General features: G+C 40.1%; 1 protein-coding gene across 1 annotated transcript in view; it reads left to right on the forward strand.

The window, feature by feature from the left end:
* Positions 1-23,279, forward strand: part of INVS (inversin) — an 88,623-nt gene extending 65,344 nt beyond the window's left edge. The window contains exons 11-16 of the mRNA XM_054381811.1: positions 2,083-2,295; positions 7,276-7,568; positions 10,311-11,118; positions 19,114-19,346; positions 20,251-20,331; positions 23,138-23,279. Of these exons, the coding sequence (XP_054237786.1) occupies positions 2,083-2,295; positions 7,276-7,568; positions 10,311-11,118; positions 19,114-19,346; positions 20,251-20,331; positions 23,138-23,253 (1,744 nt within the window). The 3' untranslated portion in view covers positions 23,254-23,279. The remainder of the gene's footprint in view (positions 1-2,082; positions 2,296-7,275; positions 7,569-10,310; positions 11,119-19,113; positions 19,347-20,250; positions 20,332-23,137) is intronic.

Here is a 23,279-nt window from a genome sequence, read left to right on the forward strand (position 1 = left end):
CCATTCTTCACTTTTTAAGAGTGCAAGCTGAAGTAACAATTCAAAATTCAAACGTAGTTAAAACTAAAGAAGTCTGTGAAAAGACAAAGCCGAGATTGCATCTAGGATTTAAAGCTGACCACTTGCCTGCAGCAGATCGGTGATCAGGTGCTATTCAGGAAGGTGGTAATTTGTTGTTCTTTGCAAGTTTATTTTGTAAACCAACTTGATGTATTGCCAAGCTAGCTGCTGCTTGACCAACTCTGTGCTAAATTATGTATAGCATCTGATGGCTGATGTCGTCTTTGCAAGTTTTCCTGTGAAGTCAGCTTCATTTAAATGCTACCTGCTTTAGAGGTAACCAGTGGAAAAGGAAATTTATAACAGGCTTTGAAGTGACACCAGAGAGTAATGGCTGGTTGTAAGCAGGGCATGTGGTGGTATCCAATCATACAAACCCCTGTTCAGATTTGATTTGAGCATTTATTTATTTATTTTACTTTCAAAGGTAGCTCCAATGGAGTTAGAGAATCCATGTTTAAAAATATGGGCCTTCATGACCGGGATGCATAATATAAGACATTACCTTGGTACAAACATGTAGGTAGCATAAAGTTTGCTTTAGTATCTTTTTGTACCTGTTAATTAAAACATTCAGAACTAAGTATGCTTTAAAAATAATGTTTTTCTGAAACATTCTCTGGAGATAAAAAGGCTCCAAGGAGACCTAATTGCGGCCTTCCCGTATCTGAAGGGGGCCTATAAGAAAGCTGGTGAAGGACTTTTTAGGGTGTCAGGTAGTGATAGGACTAAGAGGAATGGCTCCAAGTTAGAGGAGGGGAGATTTAGGTTAGACATCAGGAAGTTCTTCAGGGTGGTGAGGCACTGGAACAGATTGCCCAGGGAGGCAGTAGGAGCCCCATCCCTGGAGGTGTTTAAGGCCGGGCTGGATGGGGCTCTGGGCAACCTGATCTAATGGAAGGTGTCTCTGTCCATGGCAAGGGGGGTTGGAACTAGATGATCCTTGGGGTCCCTTCGTACCCTGACAGTTCTGTGATTCTGAAGCTCCTATTGCTGGGTTATCAAAAATCTGTATCTCTTTAAACACCAGCAGCAGCACACCTTGACATACAAATTTTCGTGTTATGTCATTGTCTTTATTCCTGCAGACACTTCAGTTCAGACACTGTTAATCCTTCCATCAAATCATTGCTGTGTGGCAAGTCCAATTGTGCTTTCTGTCTCTTCTGCTTTGCTTACCAGCATTGCGTCCTAGCAAGTTACCATCAAGAAGAGCCCCGATTTTCACAACTGCATCATGCATTGACACCATTTGTTTTATAGACTTGTATTATGTGGCCTTGATTATGGTTTGTGACTGATACTTTTAAGTCACTAAATGTCTTTGCCTGATGTTTCAGTGTTGGTGAGGGAGGTATGTAAATTTTACTCCTGTGCTGACAATGGGAAATTTGGGAATTATTTTAAAAAGAGTTTGGCCATCTTTGACACCACAGAGCCATTTCTTGCTTTTTGGTACCTGTGCTCATTTGAAAACAGACTTAGATTTCTCTAGTTCTTTTAAAAATGAATAAATTATCCCTTGACGTAGATGTAATCTTGCTGCTTGGTCAGTCATACTGATCTCAGTCATTGTTACAATAGGCCTCAAGAGCTTAAATTCATATGGAAATTACACAAAAAGTGCTTTAACTTCCTTTCTATTTAGATTATATTTCTACGTGAGAACCTCAATAACACCTTTTTAAGATTTTTTTGCCTGAAGCAGTTAATTCTCTGAGTAGGTCTTTGGAAAATTTTGATCCAACACTTCATAAGGTCTTGCCTCTCTCCTTTTATTAGGAGACTGAAATAATCCTTAAGTATAGTTGCGGTGAATAGAATGAGTAAGACAAGGAAATAATACCAAAAATGGGTAAAATAGCCTACTGAATAACCACATTGATCTGTCTTCATACTAGAAGTTGTCTTATTGTGAAATAAGGATCAAGTAAATACCTATTTTGGTTAGAATTGTGGTTCACTGATAATTGTTGTGGGTTTGTTTTGTGAGTGTTGTTTGTTTGTTTGTTTGTTTTTTAGATATACTCCACTTGATTATGCCTTGCTTGGTGAGCACCATGAAGTGATTCAGTTCATGTTAGAACGTGGGGCTCTGTCTATAGCTGCCATACAGGACATTGCTGCTTTCAAAATTCAGGCTGTTTACAAAGGATACAAAGTTAGAAAGGCTTTTCAAGAGAGGAAGAATCTTTTAATGAAACATGAACAGCTGAGAAAAGATGCTGCTGCCAAGTAAGTCTGAGATTTGAAATCTACTCCATAAGTTTCTATCTATCAGTGTATGATTTTCTGTTCCTCATTACCACTTATTGTTCCTCTTAATGAAACTATAGGAAGGATATAATGTACTTTTCCCCATACACACATATAGATAGAAAAAATTTTCCACACAATCCCAAAATAAATAACAAGCTTTATATAATATGCAAGTACATGGCAAAAAAATAACAAAAGCTGAGGAACTAGCATGTTGACAGGATGACAGTCATATTCAGAAGAATCTGTGATACCACATCTTGAAGATTAAATTAAAAAAAGATTGCCTCCTGGAAATGTGGGGGTGTTTTTTAAATAATCTTCCTTGGTGAGTTTCTGATGTACTTTCTGAAACTTCCTAAGCTGTTGTTGATTTGTTTGAAAAACAATAGAAACAAAATCTGTGTACCAAATACCATAAAACCAGGATTAAAATACAATTGGAGTGTACAAGCAAATCAAGCTGTCACATAACAAATTTCATTTAATTGCAGTTTTATGTTCTCTGATAAACTGGAGGGACATTATGTTGTCATCATTCTGTGCTTTCCACCACCAAAACTGGCCAAGGTGTTGCTACATATGAAAATGCAATATCCCTGCTAATGCTGAAAATGTGCTTTCCAGATAAAAGTAGGCATTAGGTGGGAATCCAGAATGGTGGTGAACTCCTAGATTAAACACACCCACACCCCCCAACTATTTCAGTGTATATATTCAAAACTTGCTTTGTAATATGCTAATTCAGAGAGTCTCACTAATAGAAATAATTCCTAAGTCTGCATGCTTTTAATTAGTCAGTGCTTTTGCTTTCTTAACCAAAAGTCAAACAACATCTCGTACCTGTATTATTTTCTAGTAAAATTACATAGTCAGTGCCTGTGAAATATTTCTATACAAATATGTTCTCACATGTTGAACAAACCTCTATCAAAGAAATGGTAATTTATGAAATGAAGATTGATGCAGACCAAGACAACGTGCACACTATTATTTCCTTGAGCAAAGAGACGTATCAGGAGGGCAATTTGGGTAGGTGGGGAAGCCGTGAGAGAGCTGCAGTGCAAAAAGGCAGCACACAGGATGCGGAAGCAGGAATGGACAGCAGCAAAGGAAGAGTGTGAGAACGTTGCTTGGGAATGTAGGGCTGGCGTTAGAAAAGCCAAAACTCAGAGTTGAGGCCTTTCAAGGATGTCACTGGTAACAGTGTGAGCTCTAACAGGGCCATCGAGAGCAGCTCACCCAGGACCGTGTCCAGTGAGGTTTTGAGTATCTATGCAAATGGAGACTCCACGACCTCTCTGGGCAACACGTTCCAGTGTCTGATCACCCTCACAGTAAAAAAAAAAAACAAAAAAAAACCAAAACCAACAAGTTTTCTTGTGTTCAGGTAGAATTTGGTGAGTTTTAATTGATGCTTATTACTGCTTGCTGTCTTGTCAGTGGGTCCTACTGAGAACAGTCTGGTTCCATCTTCTTCATTCTCTCACATCAGGTGTTAACAGACATAGATGAGATTTCTCTTCTGAGCCTTCTCTTGTGACGTTGAGTAGACCCAGCTCTCTTAACCTCTTCTCATATGAAAGATGCTCCAGTCTCTTAAGCTTCTCTGTGGTTTTTCACTGGATTTATTACAGTAATTCCATACCTGCCTTCTTCTAGAATGAGTAAGCAAATGTCAGTGTCTCTGGACCAAAGCAAAGAAAGAAGTATGGCTGGTATGGATTTGCTAAGAAGAAATTATATCAAGACACTAAATTTTCTTTTGTGATAGAATAACAGGTTTTGCAGTCATGGAGAAACAGTGGCTGTTATTTAGACTTGCCTAAAGTTTTCATACTTTCTCATGTGCCATTCTCATTAGCTAGCAAAGCAGGGCAATGTAGTGTGAATTGAAAAGCTGTTGGATGCATTCAGCTTGAAACTGAAAGCATATATGGATGAGAATTTCACATAAATGCATCCTGAACCTGATACTATGTAATGTTTTCATTTAAAAAGTAAAGTATTACGTTTGCAAATAGCACCAAGATGCAGAAGACTAAATACACTGAATACTAAATTAGAAATGGTGTTTACATAAATATAAGAAGTGGTAGAGATAAAAACATGACATAGGTAAAGGCAAATGGATTGCTGTACACACTTGGGAAGACCAATACCCTTAGAATACTAGAAGTTAACTATATCTTTGCATTTTTGTGAAGGATTATCTGTTAAAAGGTTGTAGTAGATCAGACACTGAACATGTTATGAATCAACAGTATTATGCTTTCAAAACTAGCATCGTGCTAGATAGTTACACAACATGAAATATAACTCCTTCTGGTCCAGGTAAAGCTTCAGCAGTGGTAGGATCATACCCGAAGATCTATTTTAAGGTAGGATTTTTTTTAAGTAACTTTTTTTTTTTTTTTTTTTTGCAAGGGTAATTTTAAAAATGCTCTCCAGGCACGTGGACATATTCTAAATTTATAATGTCCCCCACAGAATAGATAGAAAATGCAAAATATTCTTAACAAATAGAAAAGGCTGGATTCATTTCAGCAGGGTCAAAAATTCAAAGCATCTCTGTGTCTTCACTAACATGTAAGGCTGAAACTGTTCTTTTCCATCTGCTAAAGGCTGTTTAGATTTTCTCACTTTTGTAATGAAATAAAAATTTCTGACCCTTCAGGACAAAACTCTGTTGCAGTTATCACTGGAAAATGTTGGCCTGCCAGTTCTGTTATCACTGTTGAGTTGTAGTTGTTGAGTCACCAGAACATACTTAAAAATGACCGAAAGCCTATAAGTCAGGAACTTGTCTGCTTCCTTACTTGTTCATGAAACCTGCTCTCTCAGCTTAAACAACTGTAAAGCCTGGAAATTCTGGTTTTTTGGAGATAGGCTTCATTGCAACATAACTGAATTTCTGACTGAATAAAGCAAAACAGAAGGGGAGGTTCATAAGTATTCAAGAGTCTGTTAATCAGCTAAGTTCTACTGTGATAATTAAGATGATGGCCTATGGATAGGGATTTTGGAAATCCCTTTCATGCATTATTTCTTCAGTTTAATATGAAAAATTTGCACACTAACAAGACCTTTTTTAAAAAATATCTCCCCTTTTACTTCTGCATTTTTTTGGTCCTGTGTATATTTGAATAACTTTGCCATGGGTGTATTGCTGCACTTAATGCTTTGAGGGTGGTAAAACACTGGAACAGGTTGCCCAAGAGATGTGGTCAATGCTCCATCCCTGGGAACATTGACGATCAGGTTGGATGGGGCCTGAGCAACCTGATCTGGTTAAGTTGCCCCTGCTGACTGTGAGGGGTTTGGACTAGATGACTTTTAAAGTTCTTTTGCAACCCAGAGCATCCCATGATTCTAGGATTAATCTGCTCATCCAGAGGGCTCAGGCCACTCTGGCTTGATAGTGTATCGCACAATTAAAGTCTCACACTTTATTTTAATGTGCTGAATGGAGGATACTACTGGCAATAGGCTGCTTGATTATTGTGAATATAAAAAGAAAAAAAAGAAAAATACTCTTCTGTGAATAGTAAGATCCGATCTATCTGCTCAGGTAGCAGTGTAATAGCAGATGTATGAGATCCATAGTGTACACAAGGCAGACATCTCCACATAGTCTGGTTGTGGAATGCTGATATCATTTGAAACTGGTCATTTTTTTCTGTGCCAGAGGGCATAGTGAATCTCAGGCTGCCAGGAGTGCGTTTTTCAGATCAATTAGCAGCTTTTCAGGTACAAAGTTCAATCAGCTGCTTCTGCAGAGTGTGCTTGGTAAGATAGTACTGACAGATAAAGTTAAGGCTTCTCCCTGGCAGCTCACACTGAAATGACATACACTGGCATTGATACGACTCACAGGAGCTGAGGATGGCGTGCTGCATAACTAACCTGTCATATGCTGTTCTGTGAGCTAATGTGTCAACAGTCTGCAAACTCTGTTGCAGCACTGGAAGCAAGTTAAAATATCAGGCTGCTACATGATACGACGTTTACCACCTGTCTGTTCCAACAGGCAAAGTGTCACTTCATCTTCCAACCAGTGCTTAATTTATAAAAACAAATCCAGTGGTAGGTAGGTATGTCATGTTAGCTAAGTGCTATGGGGTTTACTCTGCTTGCTAGGAAAAAGAATTTAACAGCTAAAGCACAGTGATATCCCACTGTACTTCAAAACAGGCTGCAAAACTTTATTCAACAGATGCATCATTCCTAACGTTGTCCAAAATTCTCTTTCCTATCTACACTATTGAAGAGATGTATGACTTCTTTCATTTATGAGAACCAAATGTCATAGTTGTGATGGCATAGTACATGCACAGAAGTTTTCCATTCACCTCTCACATATTCAGGATTTATCGTTTGTATGATGTATAAAGTGTTACTGTAAAATAAATTATCTAGACGTTATAAATACATAGAAGCAAATCAGTATCAGTTGCTAGTTCAAAGTTAATTTATGATTCTCTGTATCAATTATGACACAGGTAAGTACAAAAAAAAAATTCCAAGTGATGATTATTAAGGTTTTCTGTTTTTCAAATGCAGTGCATTGAATTGCTACTTATATTAAAGCATTGTTTATTACTAAATACAGACCTCGTTATTAGTATCACAGTTCTCATCTTCTGACACCTCTTCAAAAATCCTGCTTTTTAAATTTTTGTATATTTATTAAAAAAACATAGGTTTCATTGCTTTCAGTCCATCTAAACTGCTGCAAACTGAAAGGGCAGCTGGCTGATAAGGACGGAGCTTAGGCTGTAGCTGCAAGTCAGTTGTTATTTTGAATCAAGCTAATACACTTCAAAAAAAAAAAAAGGTGTAGTCAGAGGTTATTGTGGCAGTGTGTAAGGTTTCTAGAAAGGAATGTGTCCAAGCTAGATACGTGCTCCCAAGATTTTGTCTTTGGAATTCTTATGCTATTTCCTATAATTACAGGAAACGTGAAGAGGAAAGCAAGAGAAAAGAAGCCAAGCTACAGAAAGGGGTGCAGAACATGGAACAAAATAGGTTTCGAGCACAACAGAACCCTGCAAACCGAGACAAGACTACCAGCATCTCACAGTTACCTAATAAGCCAATTGATATACAGAATAAGAGACCTCTGTCCCTCAGTGTTTCACAAATTCAACCAGGGAGAAACAGTAGAGGTTCACCTAAAGCTTGTGACAACAAAGGGACACCAAAGGAGTCAGCAGAGCCTCAGAGTGAAGGTCATGAAGTCAGGCAAGGTTTGTAATCTTTTGTAATTGTCCTGATTATCCTTTTTGTCCAAGTCTGATGGTGTTTTTATATAGGACCTGTTTTAGTCTTTCTGTCATTTCTTGTTCTTTCATTATTTAAGCAATTCATACAGCATAGAGTTAGACAGTAAAAGAATCTCTATCTGTGTTCTGTCAGCTTAAGTATTCTATAGTGTCTATAAAAAGTACCTAAAATATGTGAGGTTGTTGGTAGTTGTTCTATTCCTTGCACTGCTGGGAGAAAATGAGATTAAAGATATTTGGCATATCTCTGGTATTCTTGAAGAATGTGAATGGACAATTTGTACCTCTTGTTTTTAAACGAGGTTAAAGTGAGGGTAAAATTGTCTTAAATGACACTCTAGTGTACAGAGGGAGCTGTACAGCCAGCTTTGTTCTCTGTGACAAAGTTCTTCTATGATCTGTCTTTGAAGTCCTCCTGCTGAGCACACGGTAGGGTATTTTTTGAGAAGTGAAACTCTTCTTAGAAGTGAAACAGTGTGTCAGAGCTCTCTCTGTTACTGTTCCATTCTTTTATTCTGTCTGTAAACGTCATCCGTTTTTCATCATTTCTTGACCACTCCTATATTACTTTTTCAAGACAAGAATATTAGTAACATTTCAGTCAGTTCAGACTTCAGCCAGATATAGGAGCTCAGGGCTCAAATCTTTCAAAACTGATCATGTTCAAGCATCTTTGTTATCATTAGAAGCAAAACTTGGGTGAGTAGTTTCTTTAAGGTAAGTTGCAAGAACTCATTCTCAGATGTAAAATTATTGTTAATTCCTCTGGAAATTCTGCTAATCAGAAAATTTTAATAATCCAAAGGGGGGGGGGGACCAAAGAGCTGTTCCCACTGAATCATTTTACCTAGATTTTTTTTTTTAGCTTTTTTTATATGGAAATATGTTGGTAAGCAGAATACTTGACTATATTGTCACAGTAAAAGCAGAGTCTGTCTCTTAGTCTAACATACACTGTGATAGCTAATGATGAACAGAGGTGTTAAAAATTCAAAGAGGTTTTATCTCTATATGTATTAACTTTATGTTAATTAATGTATTCAGATGGCAAAGTAAAATCTGAAGCAGCAATTGCCAAATGAAAAATGTATAGTTGTAATGAACGGAATGAGGAGAAATTAGTAAGTACTGAAAAAATGAAAAGGTGAAAGAAGTGGGAAGCATTAGAACAGTGAAGAGAGAAGAGGAAGACAAAGAAGTGATAGAGGAATGAACGGACATTTCTTGCACTTACTCCTCTATGTAGTCTTTGCCAAAATCTTTTAGTTGTTTTGCCAGTGGAAACTGTATTGCATCAGTCAGATGCTTCTCGGAACAACATATTGCATTCACACAGAGAATGACCTAAGGATGTAGGTTGTAGGTAGTCCATGGGAAATGTGGACCGTAGGGTCAAACTGACTACAGAGATCAGGACTGAGTTTACCAAATTTTCTGCAGAGGATTCTAATGTTGGCATGTTTGAAAACACACATAAATGTTCAGTTCTCTACACTACCCTTCGCAGTAACCTAGGGACTTCAAACCAGCAGGAAATGCTAGCAGTGTGTAGCTTGGACTCTTGATCAAAGGTTTCCTTGAAGTTGGAGAATTCCTGAAGCAACTGTGCCAGAATACCTTTTCCATGGTGATAGGAAAAATTATGTGGGCTATTGCTTGGAAATTCTTTGCTTTTCAGTGTGTCTTCCCACCCCCTACTGACCTGTCACTGTGATAAATCTCTGTTGGAGATATCATTGATGATAATCCAAATCTTCTTCTGTCTAATCTGTTAATTTGCCATGTTTTAGTGTCCCATCAAGAAAACATTATGTAAAAGTGTTACGGTGATGAAAAATGTAGCATGGTTTTACCAGGTTTTGGATAATCCAGAAGATTTTCTGTAATTCTATTATATGAAAGATAACTCCATTTTCTTTTCCCCTTCATACCTACCCTTTATCAGCCGGTCTGTTAATTACATTTCATCCTGTCTGGTCTGTTTTCTCATTCCTCTGTTAGTTTCCTAACAAAATAGAAGGTGAATGGTAGATGGAGATTTTTAGTTTCGTACTCCAATCTGGCTTCTGAGTCATTCTCAGAAGAGTGTTTAGAAGCAGTTATCACACAGGATTTATTTTCCCACCCTAGGCTCAGAAAAGAAATCTTGCAGCAAGGGAGAAATGGGAAGGACTTCAGAGTTTCATTTAGGATGTCAAGGAAAATGCTGAGAAGCCAAGCACTCTGGGTTTTCTGGGTCAGTGGGTTACCCTGGCTGTCATCATGTGCCAGGGTGCAGGGTGGCTAGAACAGAAGTTTAGCAAATAGGCTTCAACAGGGAAGGTTTGTTATGATGTCTTCAGTGGAACAAGCAGGTGTGTTCATACAGCTGCATTTCTCCACCACGTGGTGAGCTTGTTTCTTTGAAGATGACCAGGTTTTGGTTTGGGGTAGTTGAAAAAATAGTTTCTCCCTGACTCTTTTTTTAGGCATCTAACTCAAATGTAATGTGAGAAAGAAAAATATTTGTAGAATAGAAAGCAAATGAAGAAATTTGTGACTATACTGTTACAGGCAAATCATGTCCTCCTCTTATTCTTCCTGCTTACACCTTATTTTTTATTTAAGTAAATCCTAATGTGCCTCAAGGGTAACTGAGCAAAAACATTACAGAGATAAACTGCTGGATCAGAGACTGAACATTGGTTTCCATTTCTCTGTCTAAAGGTTCGTTGAGGAAACACGTCAAAAGCAAGCCAAGTTGTGTCCATTTTCATTGCGGCAAAGCAAAAGAGGGAACAAAAGCTGAAGTGAAACATCATCAGGTTGCAGCTCCTATGGAACTGCATGGAGGAAAGCACAAGGAGCACACCACGGAGGCAATGGGTACATGTGTGCAGAGGAGCAGAAGGCATACTTCTGCTTGTAGGACTGCTAGTGCTGGGGAAAAACCAAGAGATCAGAGTCAGCCTTCATCTGGCAACCGGGACCATTGTGAAGGAATGGCTGTGTCCTTCTGCAGCGTCACTTGTACTGGTGGAATTGTGAGAAACCCAAAACAGTGTGAAGTGCCTGCCAAAGGCAAAAGGCATCAGCAGAAACCCAGAAATAAAGAGGTAAATAATGAGCGATGTTCACCTGCTGGCTCTAGTAGGCCTGGAAGTGCCAGAACAGTATTTGTAAACACCAGAAATGACAGCGTGCATGCTGGAGAACAAACTAACAAAGTGGGAAACAACCAATTGGCAAACAAGGCCTCCCCTTTGTTGTCTGCTGAGGCAGAACCTACCAGAACTGTGCCAAGAAACCCAGCAGTGTGTTCTGCTCCTGATGACAGTTTGAACTTGGAAAAAACAGGCGTAATTGGATCCAGGAATGCAGATGGTCAATTGTGTTCTGTCTCATGGCAAAGTACAAATATTGAACTAATCCCTTTAGAGATTCGAATGCAGATAATAGAAAAAGAAAGAAGAAGAAAAGAGCTATTTCGGAAGAAGAACTATGCTGCTACAGTCATACAGAGGACATGGAGAAGGTAAGGCTACTGTTTCAAGAGCTAAAGAGCAAGATACAAGCAGATGTAAATTAAATCAGGCTTGTTGGCAGTGCACTTTTTTGGTCCTTTTACTTACACCGTTACGAATGCTAAATCAGGAGTTTGACAATCTTTTTTCCTCAGACAAGTGGAAGTGGCTTCCAGTCACCTAGAATGATGTCAGTAAGTTCATAAAAAGTGCAAGGTAGGTGATGACTTTTAATAATTGGAGAAGTTACTAAACTTTCCTTCCAGCACTGGTATTTCTTTAGTGGGCCAATCAAGATTTACTTTATCCCAGAGTTCACTGGCAAGCTTGCACATGTAGGGATGTAGGCTTTTTCCTGAAAAGGCTTTTGTAACCAGATCCTTCACCACCATTTACTGATGCAGCTGAAATGCTTTTCTGAACCGACTTTTAAGTGGATAGCCAAATCAGAAGAGATTTGGAAGCTCGGATGGGGTTTATTGCCAAAACTTGAAGCTAACTTGAATAACTTGACTGAGCAAGAGTAACTTCTGTACAGAAGAGGCAGACAGGAGGGAGTGAGGTGTCCCAGTGTTTACTTTCCCCAGCATGGTCCTACTTTGATTAATATGTATTCTTGCATATTGGAGTCAAGATGTTAACTTTCTTCATAGCAGCTCCTATGGAGCCATGCTTTGCATTTGTGACTAAACAAATTTAACAGCATTTTGGCTGCTGCTGAATAGGGCTTACACAATTTCAAGGCCTTCTCTCTCCTTCCCACTCCAAAGTCAGTAGGCTGGATGTGGGCAAGAGCTTGGGAAGTGACATAGCAGGGACAGCTGACCCAAATTTACCAAAGGGGTGTCCCAGACCATGTGACATTGTACTGCACAGTAAAAGCTAATCATAGAATGGTAGGGGTTGGAAGGGACCTGTGGAGAGGTCAACTCCAACCCCTGCTAAAGCAGATTCACCTAGGGCAGGCCACACAGGAACATGTCCAAGCAGATTTTGAAAGTCTTTAGGAAAGGAGACTCCTCAGCCTCTCTGGGCAGCCTGTTCCAGTGCTTCCATCACCCTCACAGGAAAGTTTTTCCTCACATTCAGGTGGAAATTCCTGTGTTCCAGTTTGTATCTGTTGCTTCATGTCCTGTCAAAGGGCACCACTGAGAAGGGATTGGCCCCTTCTTATAAAAGCATAGACAAGGAGAAGTGGTGAGAGGAGAAAGGAGGTAGGACACGTTCATGGTTTTGGTGGTTTTGTTTTCCCAAGCAACCGCTACAGGTGCTGAGGCCTAGCTTTCTGGCAAATGGCTGAGTTTCAGCATCAGAAATACAGTTATTCTTGGTGTTTATGTTCCCTAATTTCCTGTCAAAATTGACAGGAAGAGTATGACAGCTGTAGGTGAAGCATATAATGTGTGCATAAATAATATTTAATGTTTTTTATTGAAGTTCTATTCAGAAAACTATAGATTGCTGATTTTTGCTAATAGCTGATCTTTCTAGATCTCTCACTAGTTTAATGGTTTCATATATCAGAGAATCACAGAATGTTACGGATTGAAAGTGACCTCTGAAAATCATCATGTCCAACCCCCTGCCAGCACAGGATCACCTAAAGCAGATCACACAGGAACACATCCAGGCAGGCCTTGAAAGTCTCCAGAAACAGAGACTCTACCACTTCTCTGGGTAGCCTGTCCCTGTGCTCTGCAGCCCCCAAAGTAAAGAAGTTCCTTCTCATGTTTGGATGGAACTTCCTGTGTTCAAGTTTATGCTCATTACCTCTTATTCTCAGTGGGGGCCACTGAGATGAGTCTGGCCCAACTTAACACACACCTACCCCTTAGGTATTTGTAAGCATTGAGAAGATGCCCTCTCACCCTCCTCTCTTCTGAGCTAAACAGACTGAGCTCTCTCAGCCTTTCTCCGTATGATAGATGTTCCAGTCCCCTGATCATCTTAGTGGCCATGTGCTGGACTCTCTTCTTCTTTGTCCCTCTTGAGCTGCCCAGAACTGGACACAGTACTCCAGGTGAGTCCTTACCAGTGCAAAGTAGAGCTGGAAGAGAACTTCCTCAACCTGCTGGCCACACTCTTCTTAATGCACCCCAGGATGCCATTGGCCTTCTTGGCCACGAGGGCACACTGCCAACTCATGATCATCCTGTTGTCTACCAGGACTCCCAAGTCCTTTTCCTCAGAGTTGTTCTCCAAGAGATCAACTCCCAACCTGTACTGATACATGGGCCTGTTCTTCCCCAGGTGCAGGACTTTACACTTGCCCTTACTGAATTTCAATAGATTTCTCCCTGCCCAGCTCTCCAGCCTCTCTAGGTCATGTTGTATAGCAGCACAGCCTTATGGTGTGCCATCCACTCCTCCCAGCTTGGTATCATCAGCAAACTTGCTGAGGGTACACTCTATCCCTTTGTCCAGATCATTGATGAATATATTACATAGGGCTGGACCCAGTTCTCACTGATATGAATACCCTAGTATTTATCCTAGTTTTGATATATTCTAGTATTTAATTAAAGAAAAAATAAGAAGGATGTTCCCTTGAGAGCTCAGCTCTCAGGCTGTGGTATAGTTTGGTAATGATGCAAAAATTGTTCCCCCAACCACACAGGGAGCAGCTGGTAGATGTCTGGGAGCATGTGGAAGGTAACAACATCCTTTACACCAGTCTCTGCAAAACTGCAAGTTTCTTGCAACAACAGAATTGGGTCCTAATGCTCAGCTGCCTGCAGAATAAATGTTCAGTCCTTGGTAGACCTCCCTTCTTCTGGGTCATGCCTGAAAGCTTTGTTGCCCTCAGAGAAATTCAAATGGGCTGTTTTTACCCCCTGCTGTGCCAGGAACCAAGTACTATCAGTGTTCCCAGTGCAGGGCAGCATCTGCATCTAGCCCACTCTGCCATGGCATGGAGCAGGGGGAGGCACTCAGCAGCCAGAGCATCAGGGTCTGCTCTCTTTGTCACCACCTCCAGCTGTGGAAGGCAGCCAGCCTGGGCTGTTCAGCTGCTCTAGTAACATCCTTTGGGGCGCTTCAAGCAAGGCCAGGACCAAAAAAGAGAGCAGTTTTGAATACTTACTGTTCAAGCCTGCTGTTCTGACAAGGAAAGATTTTTTCATCAAGTACCGTGTAACTCTGAAGAGTTAAAGAGGCATATCATTGTGCTGCCTGCTTTCAGTGGTGCTTCCAGGCTTCAAAAATCCCATTTCTTATTTTGAAGGCAGAGTGTTACCTCTGTTGCTTTACTGCATGAAACACCAGGGAGCTCCAGTTGCTTGTGGAGTTCTGGTATTTCTTCCATTGCTTTTTACAGTTAACTTATGAAGTCTTGTCTTTCTCAGAAGGAGCTGACATTGCCCATTACCAGGGAAGGGACACCAGACCAGACACCCCATTGTCCAAACCAACAGTCCATTTGCTACTAAACTGAAAAGTGGTCATTCTAACATGTCTTGGCTCAGCAAATACTTCTTTGCTCCAGCTTTTTTACTGATCAGTCAAAATATTTGCAAGCATGAGGTTGGATTTGCAGTCTACTAATATTCTAGGTTGTCTCAACAGTGAACTGTTGTTGGAGTATAAAACTTGCATTGACTTGAGTATGTTCCTATTCTGTGGAAAACTAGAAATGTTGGAACATGGTATTTTAAATTTATTTTGGAGCCACTTTTTTTATACAGTATCACCTATATTAATGATTTTATCTCTGTTTGCTATTTATGTATCCAGTACAAGACAGACGTGGTCCTGTTGGAGAGAGTCCAGAGGAGGGCTATAAAAATGAGCAGAGGGCTGGAATAGTTGTCTTATGAACAAAGGCTGAGAGAGTTGGGGTTGTTCAGCTTGGAGAAGGCTCTGGGGAGACCTGATTGCAGCCCTTTAAATATGTAAGGACTGTTTACCAAGGGCTGTAGTGACAACACAGTTTTAAGATCACACAGGATAGAGTTAGACTGGGCTTAAGGAGGAAGTTTTTTACTATGAGAGTGGTGACGCTCCAGAACAGCTTGCCCAGAGAGGTTGTTGATGCCCCATTACTGGAAGTGTTCAAGGCTAGGCTGGATGGGGCTTTGAGCAGCCTGATCTAGTTGATGTCTTTGCCCGTGGCAATGGGGTTGAAATAGATGGTCTTTAGAGACCCCTTTCAACCCAAACTATTCTATGCTTCTTTGATTCCATGCCATATTCCTTGCACCCACACTGACCTGCAAAGCAAAGCAGCCACTTGTTCTCCTGGTGATCCACCACTGCTCTCATCAGCTCTCTCTGCTGCTTCCAAACACCGTATAAGCAGCTAAGTGCTGGCAATGTGCTCCTTGGCCTTCTTTTCTAATTTAGATCCCAAATTTGTCTCTTGTGCTTAGAGCCTTTTAGATGCCAGAAACTAAAGTAAATCCTAACTAAAGTTAGGAGACTGTATCTGTCAGTGATACTCTCACTTCTGAAGGCTCTGCTGTTTCCACTCTGACAGAGCAGCAGGCCCATGCCATCGCATTCAGTCAAAGCATAAAGATGTGTAGTGCTTGCTTGTGCAGGTTTCTTCACAAGAAGGGGATCAAACTTGTGTTGAGCTGGCTTACCTCTGAAAATCATCCAAGTTTTTACAAGCTAAAGGTTTTTGATAGATCTTTGCAAAGTATCCACCTGCTGAGACAGCAGTGGTATGTTATCACAGCAAGAAGTGCAGGTGCTTACTCAGAGCACTTTGGAAATCATGAGGATTAAAGATTGTTTAAAAGACATTTGTTATTTAAAAAAAATAAAATTGTTCTGTTTGTAAAGCTCGTGTTTTATAGAACACTAACAAGAATCAGCAGGTCTACAAGACTTCAGGAAAGATTAGTCTGGCAGTTCCTCCTTTGTCATTTTGTTAGGTCTGTGAACAGTTTACTGTTGCTAGAGATTTGTTACAGTACAGTTTGCAGCAATATTGTTTGGTGCAGAACAGAACAGTTCATTGGGCAGCAGTGTGGAAGTGACAGCACTACAGTGCTACAAAGAGCTGTGCTTCCCTCCTTCATTCCCTCTCCCAGGCCCACCAGTTCTGCCACCTTTTCTTCTGAAGCTTTAAGATCAATGTGAACCTTATTGTCTGAGGGTTTTGAAACTTGGATGATGAGAGCTGTGAAGCTGAAACAGATTTTCTTCTAGTTTCATGCTATTACCACAGCAATAATGTTTATTTTTAAAAAGAAGAGTTCTGCCTCTTCCTTTGAAGCAGAATTCTCAAAAAAAAAAAAGCAGTAGTGTGGGTATTTTAGTATGTGGATCCCAAGTCAGATGGTGGCACCTGCCTGTCAAGAAGTCATGATAAGCATTTCTAGCTAGTTCACACTTGACATCTGTATGTGCTGACTACTAAATAGTTATTATGACACTCTCTCTGAAATACTTTCCTTCCCACCCACTGTACGGTGAATTACAGTTCTATAAGGAGGTAGCCATTGTGTGGCTGTGGGCCTCACTTAGTCTTGTGTTTGCCTTTTGGGTCCAGGCTTGCACTGGTAAATAGCATGCACCTTTAGACAGCAATAGAATTATACATCATTAAATCTACACAAAAAAATCCATATAAAAGTACAAATGTGAGTTCTGGCATTTCTCTCAGTTAGGATTAAGTGTGGTTGTCTCACTCTGCAAATTTTGTAGTCATAATTTACTTATTGAGAGCTGTTGTGAGCTACAACACCTTGGCACTGGTCTACTTCACTATATTAAACCTGCCTTTCTTGGGAAAATGTTTCAATTCCCACAGTCCACAAACTTTACAAATGTTGTCCTCAAAAGTGTGTTTTAAGGTGTGTGGCTTGCCAAAGGTTAATTGCTTACTCTGCTCATTGAGGCTTACAGATCTGTGTCTGGCTTACTCTCCTGTGGGGGGACAGTGAGGCCTGTGCCATTCTCCAGGGTCCGCAGTAAGTTGACAAAAGATGGAAATAAGTTGGTTGCTGTCACTCTTGCTGTCCTGCTGGAGCCAAGCTGTATTTTTAATATATTAATGCTACAGGCATACTTTGAAGAGCAGTAGTTTTTAAAATTAGAGCTTCTGTAACAATGAATCTGAACCCCATTTGCCAGCTTTTGTCAGTCTGTATATACATTCCACATTTGTGTGCAGTAGTTTTGTTGACTACACATTGTGTGTTTTATTAAGGTACCACATCAGATTCATAGAGCATCAAACTCAGTCCCATTCTACTTAATTCTCACTAAGTTCAGAACAATCTGTTAGGGGAGAGCTGAAATGAAAAATTGTGCACATGCTCTAAAGATAACTGCCTAAACATCTTCTCAGTGTCAGAACCCCACAGTTTTCGTGTTGCTAAAAAAACTACCAGAAGTTCTCTACAAACATGAAACCACAGCTGAGTGCAAAGGTAGAGTGTCTGTGAATGAGTCATTTCATGTATCAGCAAAACTTCTGGCTGTCATTACTGAATTCCAAGAGAATAGCTTTGTCTTCTTTTCTGCACCAATATGAAGCAGTTTCCCAGTTGTTTTTCCTCCAGTGGTATTCATGTAACTCATTCTCAGCTCAAGCTGTATTAGCAAATCACTGTAATTGTGCCCTGCTTCACTTCCTCTCTTACCCTGTAGAAAAGTTCTAAGTGATGTTACTTTACACAACTGATTCTTTTTTTTTTTTTTTTTACCTTCTGTCTCTTAATACTTCTGAATTCATACATCTCTTTGCAACTTGTAGGCACTATGGCCATTACTGGTAAGATACAGTTGCTCCCTACATCTATGTACTTTGGTGAGCTATGTAACATTACATGCCTGAATTCTGAAGCCCCATTAAATTAAGATTAAATACATTTATCTCACTCAGCAAACTTCAGAGATTATTTTCTAAGCTTATTGAAAGCTTAAAATATTGGGGCTCTAACCAAGCATATCACACCCCCCTGTTGTGCTCTTATGTACTAATTTTCTACATACAGCTGCTCTTTTGTTTGAGTTTCATAGTGCATTGGCTTATATATTGAACAAATTCATCTTTGGTTGCGTTGTCTTCTGTTGCAATTTAGAACTTATTGCAGATGGAGCAACAGAACAAAATCATCTCTTTCCCCCTCTTTCCTCATTCCCTTTACTAGTGCATGAAGTAGAAGCCTTTTTGAATGCTAGAGGGAATGATGAGCAGTGGGATTTGGCCTGTTACCAAATACTTATAATTAATATTTTACAAGTGTTACTCAATATTCATGACAGGTTTATACTAGAAGATTGAGTTAATTGCTAAGACAGTTAATTAACTTGTGAGTGTGAAATGCCAATATCTGATTGAATTCTTATATCTGATTCAAGAAAAAAAAAAGGCCAAACCACTCCCTTTGGTGGATGCAATTATCCACCAAAGTGAGAACAACAGATTGCCACTTGGAACAGGGCTGTGCCTGTAAGATCAAAGCAGCTGTGGCAAGATTTGGTCAGGTGACGGGGAGGGAAAAATAGCAAGAAAAGATTGCTGAAAAGAAGGTGAGGGGAGTGTCTTCAGAAGAGGGATGGAGAACATCTCAGTTTTCTGTAGAGAAAACATGCAGTTGAATGTGTAAGAGGTAGGACTGGCTTGTCTCTGGCACAGTGGTAAATTTAGCATATGAGAAAGTTTGGTGTAATGAAGCTGTCAGTGGAGCAAAAATGAGCAAACAGTATTGATTATATTCTTAATACATAAATATTTCTAGGTTTTGTCTTCTCTAGATTTTCCACATATTACAAAGCAGCTGATAAGCCAATGCTGCAGTACGGTAACTTTTGATACGTGTAATGCCAGATCTGTGTATCAGCTGTGTGAAATAATGGATGCATCCAGAATTCAACCCAGCTCCTACTTTCTCTTCTGAGCAAACATTTCTCATCCAAATGACTTAGCGCATCAGTGGGAGTTCTGTTTTCCCAGTTACTGGTGTAATCCACCATGTGAACTGATGCGTGGAAAGCACTAAAGTTAAAACAGGTCACCTAAAACAAGTGCTCTTCTCTTTTCTGCTCTCTAGTTACCAGCTGAGACAGGAGTTGTTTCGGCTTCTCGGTGCTAAGCGGCAGTGCAAAGAAGATGAAGACAAATGGAGACAAGAGACAGCTGCCTTCTTCATTCAGGTTGCTTGGAAGAAACAGCTGAACCATAGCCCTCTGAAATCAGTTCCTTCATGTAAAAATCTGAAATCTGTAAACAAAGCCAGTTCAGCCATAAAAACCAGCAAGCAGTCCATCCTTAAGCAGATCTATGGTAATTTTGTCTTCACTATATTCTACATTACCTATGCTTTTATTTTTATGACAGAGTATTTTGTGTTCTTCTATACATTTCTTATTAATTAGAGATTTCAACTATTTACAAAAATTAGTCTAAATCTCAGGTCTTCTGAACCAAACCAAGACGTCTGTGATTTAAAGTGGCTGCTGCTAAAGGTGTCTGAATCACCACATTCCAGCACAGGTCTTGAGCAACCAACCAATTCTATTGCCAGAGCTGCTCACATATATCAATGTGCAAAGAGAACAGAGCCGTTAATCTGGGGATGGCTGCACCGTGGCTATGTGGAAGTTGGTTTGTTTGGGTTTTTTTAAACAGCATTTTAAATTTTTTGAGGTCTGATTTGTTTTCTAAATATTTTCATTTAAAGAATATGGTCTTCTTCCCTGTTTAAAATCTTCCCTGTTTGAAGACAGCTGGTTGTTTTTGGTAAAGACCTTCTTTTATGGTAACACTGCACTGCTTTGCACTGTGCCTGAATGAGCATGGTGCGAAGGAATGCAGCTTGAAAAGAGGGTTGAGGAAAAGCATTGCTTTTAAACCTTGAGTTCTTTTACAGCTCGTATGGATCACTTGGCGTAAGGATGTGCTAACTATATGTACTTTACCAGGTGATAAGTCACTTCTTTCATGGCTCTATAGTTTAGATAATCATAGCTTATTAAATAGTGTGTTTTATTTTCCTTCTTTTTTTATAGCAGCTGCAAGGTGTATTTTAACTTCAGTTAAAGTTCAGTACTGGTTGTCACAATTTTCTGTCCTACAGAACAATTTTTGGGCTAAAATAATGATGTAGCCTGCTTTAACTAGTTTATAGCTGTACATAACTGCATCGTTCTGCGAATAACACAGAACTGTTCTTACTGCTTTTTTAAAGGACGCTCTCAGGAAGGCAAAGCCTATCAGCCAACAAGACCTCCTTCAAAGCTGAAGCTTTCTGATGTGCAGCTGGCCTCAGGTAGGACATACACATTCTCTTGCTCATGTATGGATGAGATTGGTTTCGTCTCTGAAAAGGACAAAAACTGCTCAAGAACTGGGATCTCGTATCAAGTCTTGTCAGTACTACCCAACTGTAGTGACTGCTTGCTTTTTCTTTCACTATGACAGACTTACTGAGCACTGCATTTTTATTCTTATGTCGCATCATTTCTATGAAAACCTATTGTTCTTGGGCTGTTACTAGCAAAGACCTTAATGAATTTGTACAGTGATAAGCCAGGTATCACTCAGCTGCAGCTAAAACTGCTTATAGATGCTCACGCTTTAGTTCAGCAGCTCAACTATTTAAAAGTCCCATAGAAATGAAGAGAGCAGATTTCTAAATGTGCCAAGAATTTATATATGTGTTTGCTAGGGGTTTAGTGCACAGGTGAAAACTTGAAGATCTAAAGTTACTTTTCTGATCTCTGCCCTTCTAAAAAGGGCACGATGGGGGTTCTGTGCTCTGCACAGAGCCTCAGTTGTTTCACAGGATTTTACTTGCAGTTAAACTTTAAGGCTTTAATGAAATCATGTCATTATTTGTTGCTAACACAGAAGCCAGGTAGTCATTACCAAGTCTTCCCTGAGAAAACCTTAGTTCTGTTTTGCCACTGAAACTTTATATATGGCACTGGTTTAGGGGCAGCAGGGCTGGCACAATCAGAGCTGTCAAGCTATGCAGGCAGATAGATGGGACCACATCTTGTAATACAGAACAGCACTGAAGAACACTGAAAGTACTGTGGAAGTCATTAAAGGCTGGAACTTCTGTGCAGGTGACAGTATTTGATGGATACCTTAAAAATTAAGTTAAAATACATGGCCATCTCTCCTCCTGCACCCTTACTAAATGCCATTTGAAAGACCTTTTCAAGTGTTGTACACTTGCTTGGGAATGGGAGTGATGGTAATGGGAGCCCTTCACTGCAAGATATATGCCTTGGTGGAAGTTTGGTCTTCAGGGCTGTATGACATGTAGTTCAGAGGCAGGCCACAGCTAGATAGCAACAAAGCAAATGCTTCAAGGAGACAGTTCAGGTACTTCGCAAAGGGACATGAAGTACGTTTTCCAGCCGCTCTAACAAAACTGAAGTCAAAAGGAAAAGGAAATCTGACAGTAGACCCATCCTTGAGTTTGTTAGCACTGTGGGTGAGTTTCTGCCTCACTAACAGACAGAGGCTTTTTTTCTTCCACTGGTTGAAAACTGTTTAAAGAGGCCTGCCCAGACAGGTGTTTGATTGCCACCTCTTCACGCAGACATTAATCTAAATTTTAAAAGAGCTTTAGCAAATAATGCTCCTTTTCGTTTAACTTCTCAGGACAACAGGGCCTCCCTGTCTGCTGAAATAAAAAGGCTTTCTTTTCAGGTTTGAGTGTCCTTTGCTTTCATAACTTGGTGACGAATAGGATAGTGATAGGAACTCTGCCCAGTTCCTTTAGAACACTACCTACTTTTATTCACCTAATAGGAGCTCAGGGAACTTTAGCCCTTACTTAAAGACAATAACATGTTTTTCATCTGCCTGCCTTTGTGCATGACAACATTACGTTTGTTGGAAAAGTTCAGAGCTGTCAGTGGCTAATGCCAGATACTGTATTTCTGACGTAGGTGCCTGGAGTAGGTCAGAATGCTGCTCAGTTTGATTCTTCCCTTGCAGAAGGTGCATCTGGGAAGGTGAAGACTGACTGTCAGCCCTGGTTTAATGTTGGTAGAGGTAGTGGAAAAATGATGCAGTGACAAATGTGTAACGGGGACAGACACCAGAATCAGTTAACTTACTGGCAAAACCAGACCAAATGCTGGGGAGTGGGGACACACAAAAGGTACTGAGAGGCACAGATACCTAAGGGGGCAGAGGGTGCCAGGTAGAAAAGGCATGTGCAATGGGATGTACAGACACTGGGGAAGTGCTTCAAACAATGCTGGCATGACTTACAACTGAAGTAATTTGGAACTTGAAAGTTCCTTTTAAAATATATTTTAAAATTAAATAGATGCCTTTTGTCAGTTCAGTAAGTGGCAGTTGAAGAGGCTCTCAGCAGTAGGCCAGGGTTTTTTGTTTCCCTGTGGACATCAAAGTGTGTTTATAGAGTTGTAAAAAGTTGCAATTCTTGGCATTAGAAAGATATCCTGAAGATGTGCTGGGTTCACCCCTGCAATGAAATGTTCAGATGTGCACTTGGGCTAACCCTGGCTCAAACAGGATAAAGCACTGAAATGTTCACATCCAATCTCTACAGACCATTATTTGGAACACATTGCAGTAAGTAAAACCAGTCTGGACTCATTCAGACTCAAAACTGAGGAGACTGCTCAGCTGACATTCAGTTTTGCTTTCTAGTCATTCAGAAAGTACTGGCCTGGACAAGTTTCCCCTCCCTTCTAGAAATGACCCAGTACCTAATGTTGCTAAACGTTGCTCAACAAAGTCTCTTACTGCTCTTCAGCAAACTCAGCCAAGGGCATTGATTTAGTGACTGAACCATCAGCCTGGAAACCTGCATTGGTTTATGAAGGTAAATCTCAAGTTAAGCTCTGTTCTTACAGGCTGTGCTGAAGAAAGCAGCAGCATTCTGTCAGCTGCACTGGGTGCCACAGACACCAAACTCTAGTTACAGATAATTGAACAGTGAGCTGTCAGGAAAAAGATTGTTCTTGTCCTAGCATGTGTTGTTCTTTTCCTGGGTGCATTGTTTATGAAATCTAGAATCCAGTGTAGATCAAATTTTTCTTTTATCCACTAGCGTTATTCATCAAAACCATTTTGTTCTTTTACAGTAAACAACCTACAGCATGTTAATTTGCTGGAGAACATGGGAAAATCAAAGCAATTTTCATACAACATGAGACCAACCACTGCTGCAAAACCACAGAATGCAAGGCTCAAGCACTAAGCCAACCTGAATGTTTGGAATTTTTG

This window comes from Indicator indicator, chromosome 6, assembly GCF_027791375.1.
Source record: "Indicator indicator isolate 239-I01 chromosome 6, UM_Iind_1.1, whole genome shotgun sequence".
Classification (NCBI taxonomy): domain Eukaryota; kingdom Metazoa; phylum Chordata; class Aves; order Piciformes; family Indicatoridae; genus Indicator; species Indicator indicator.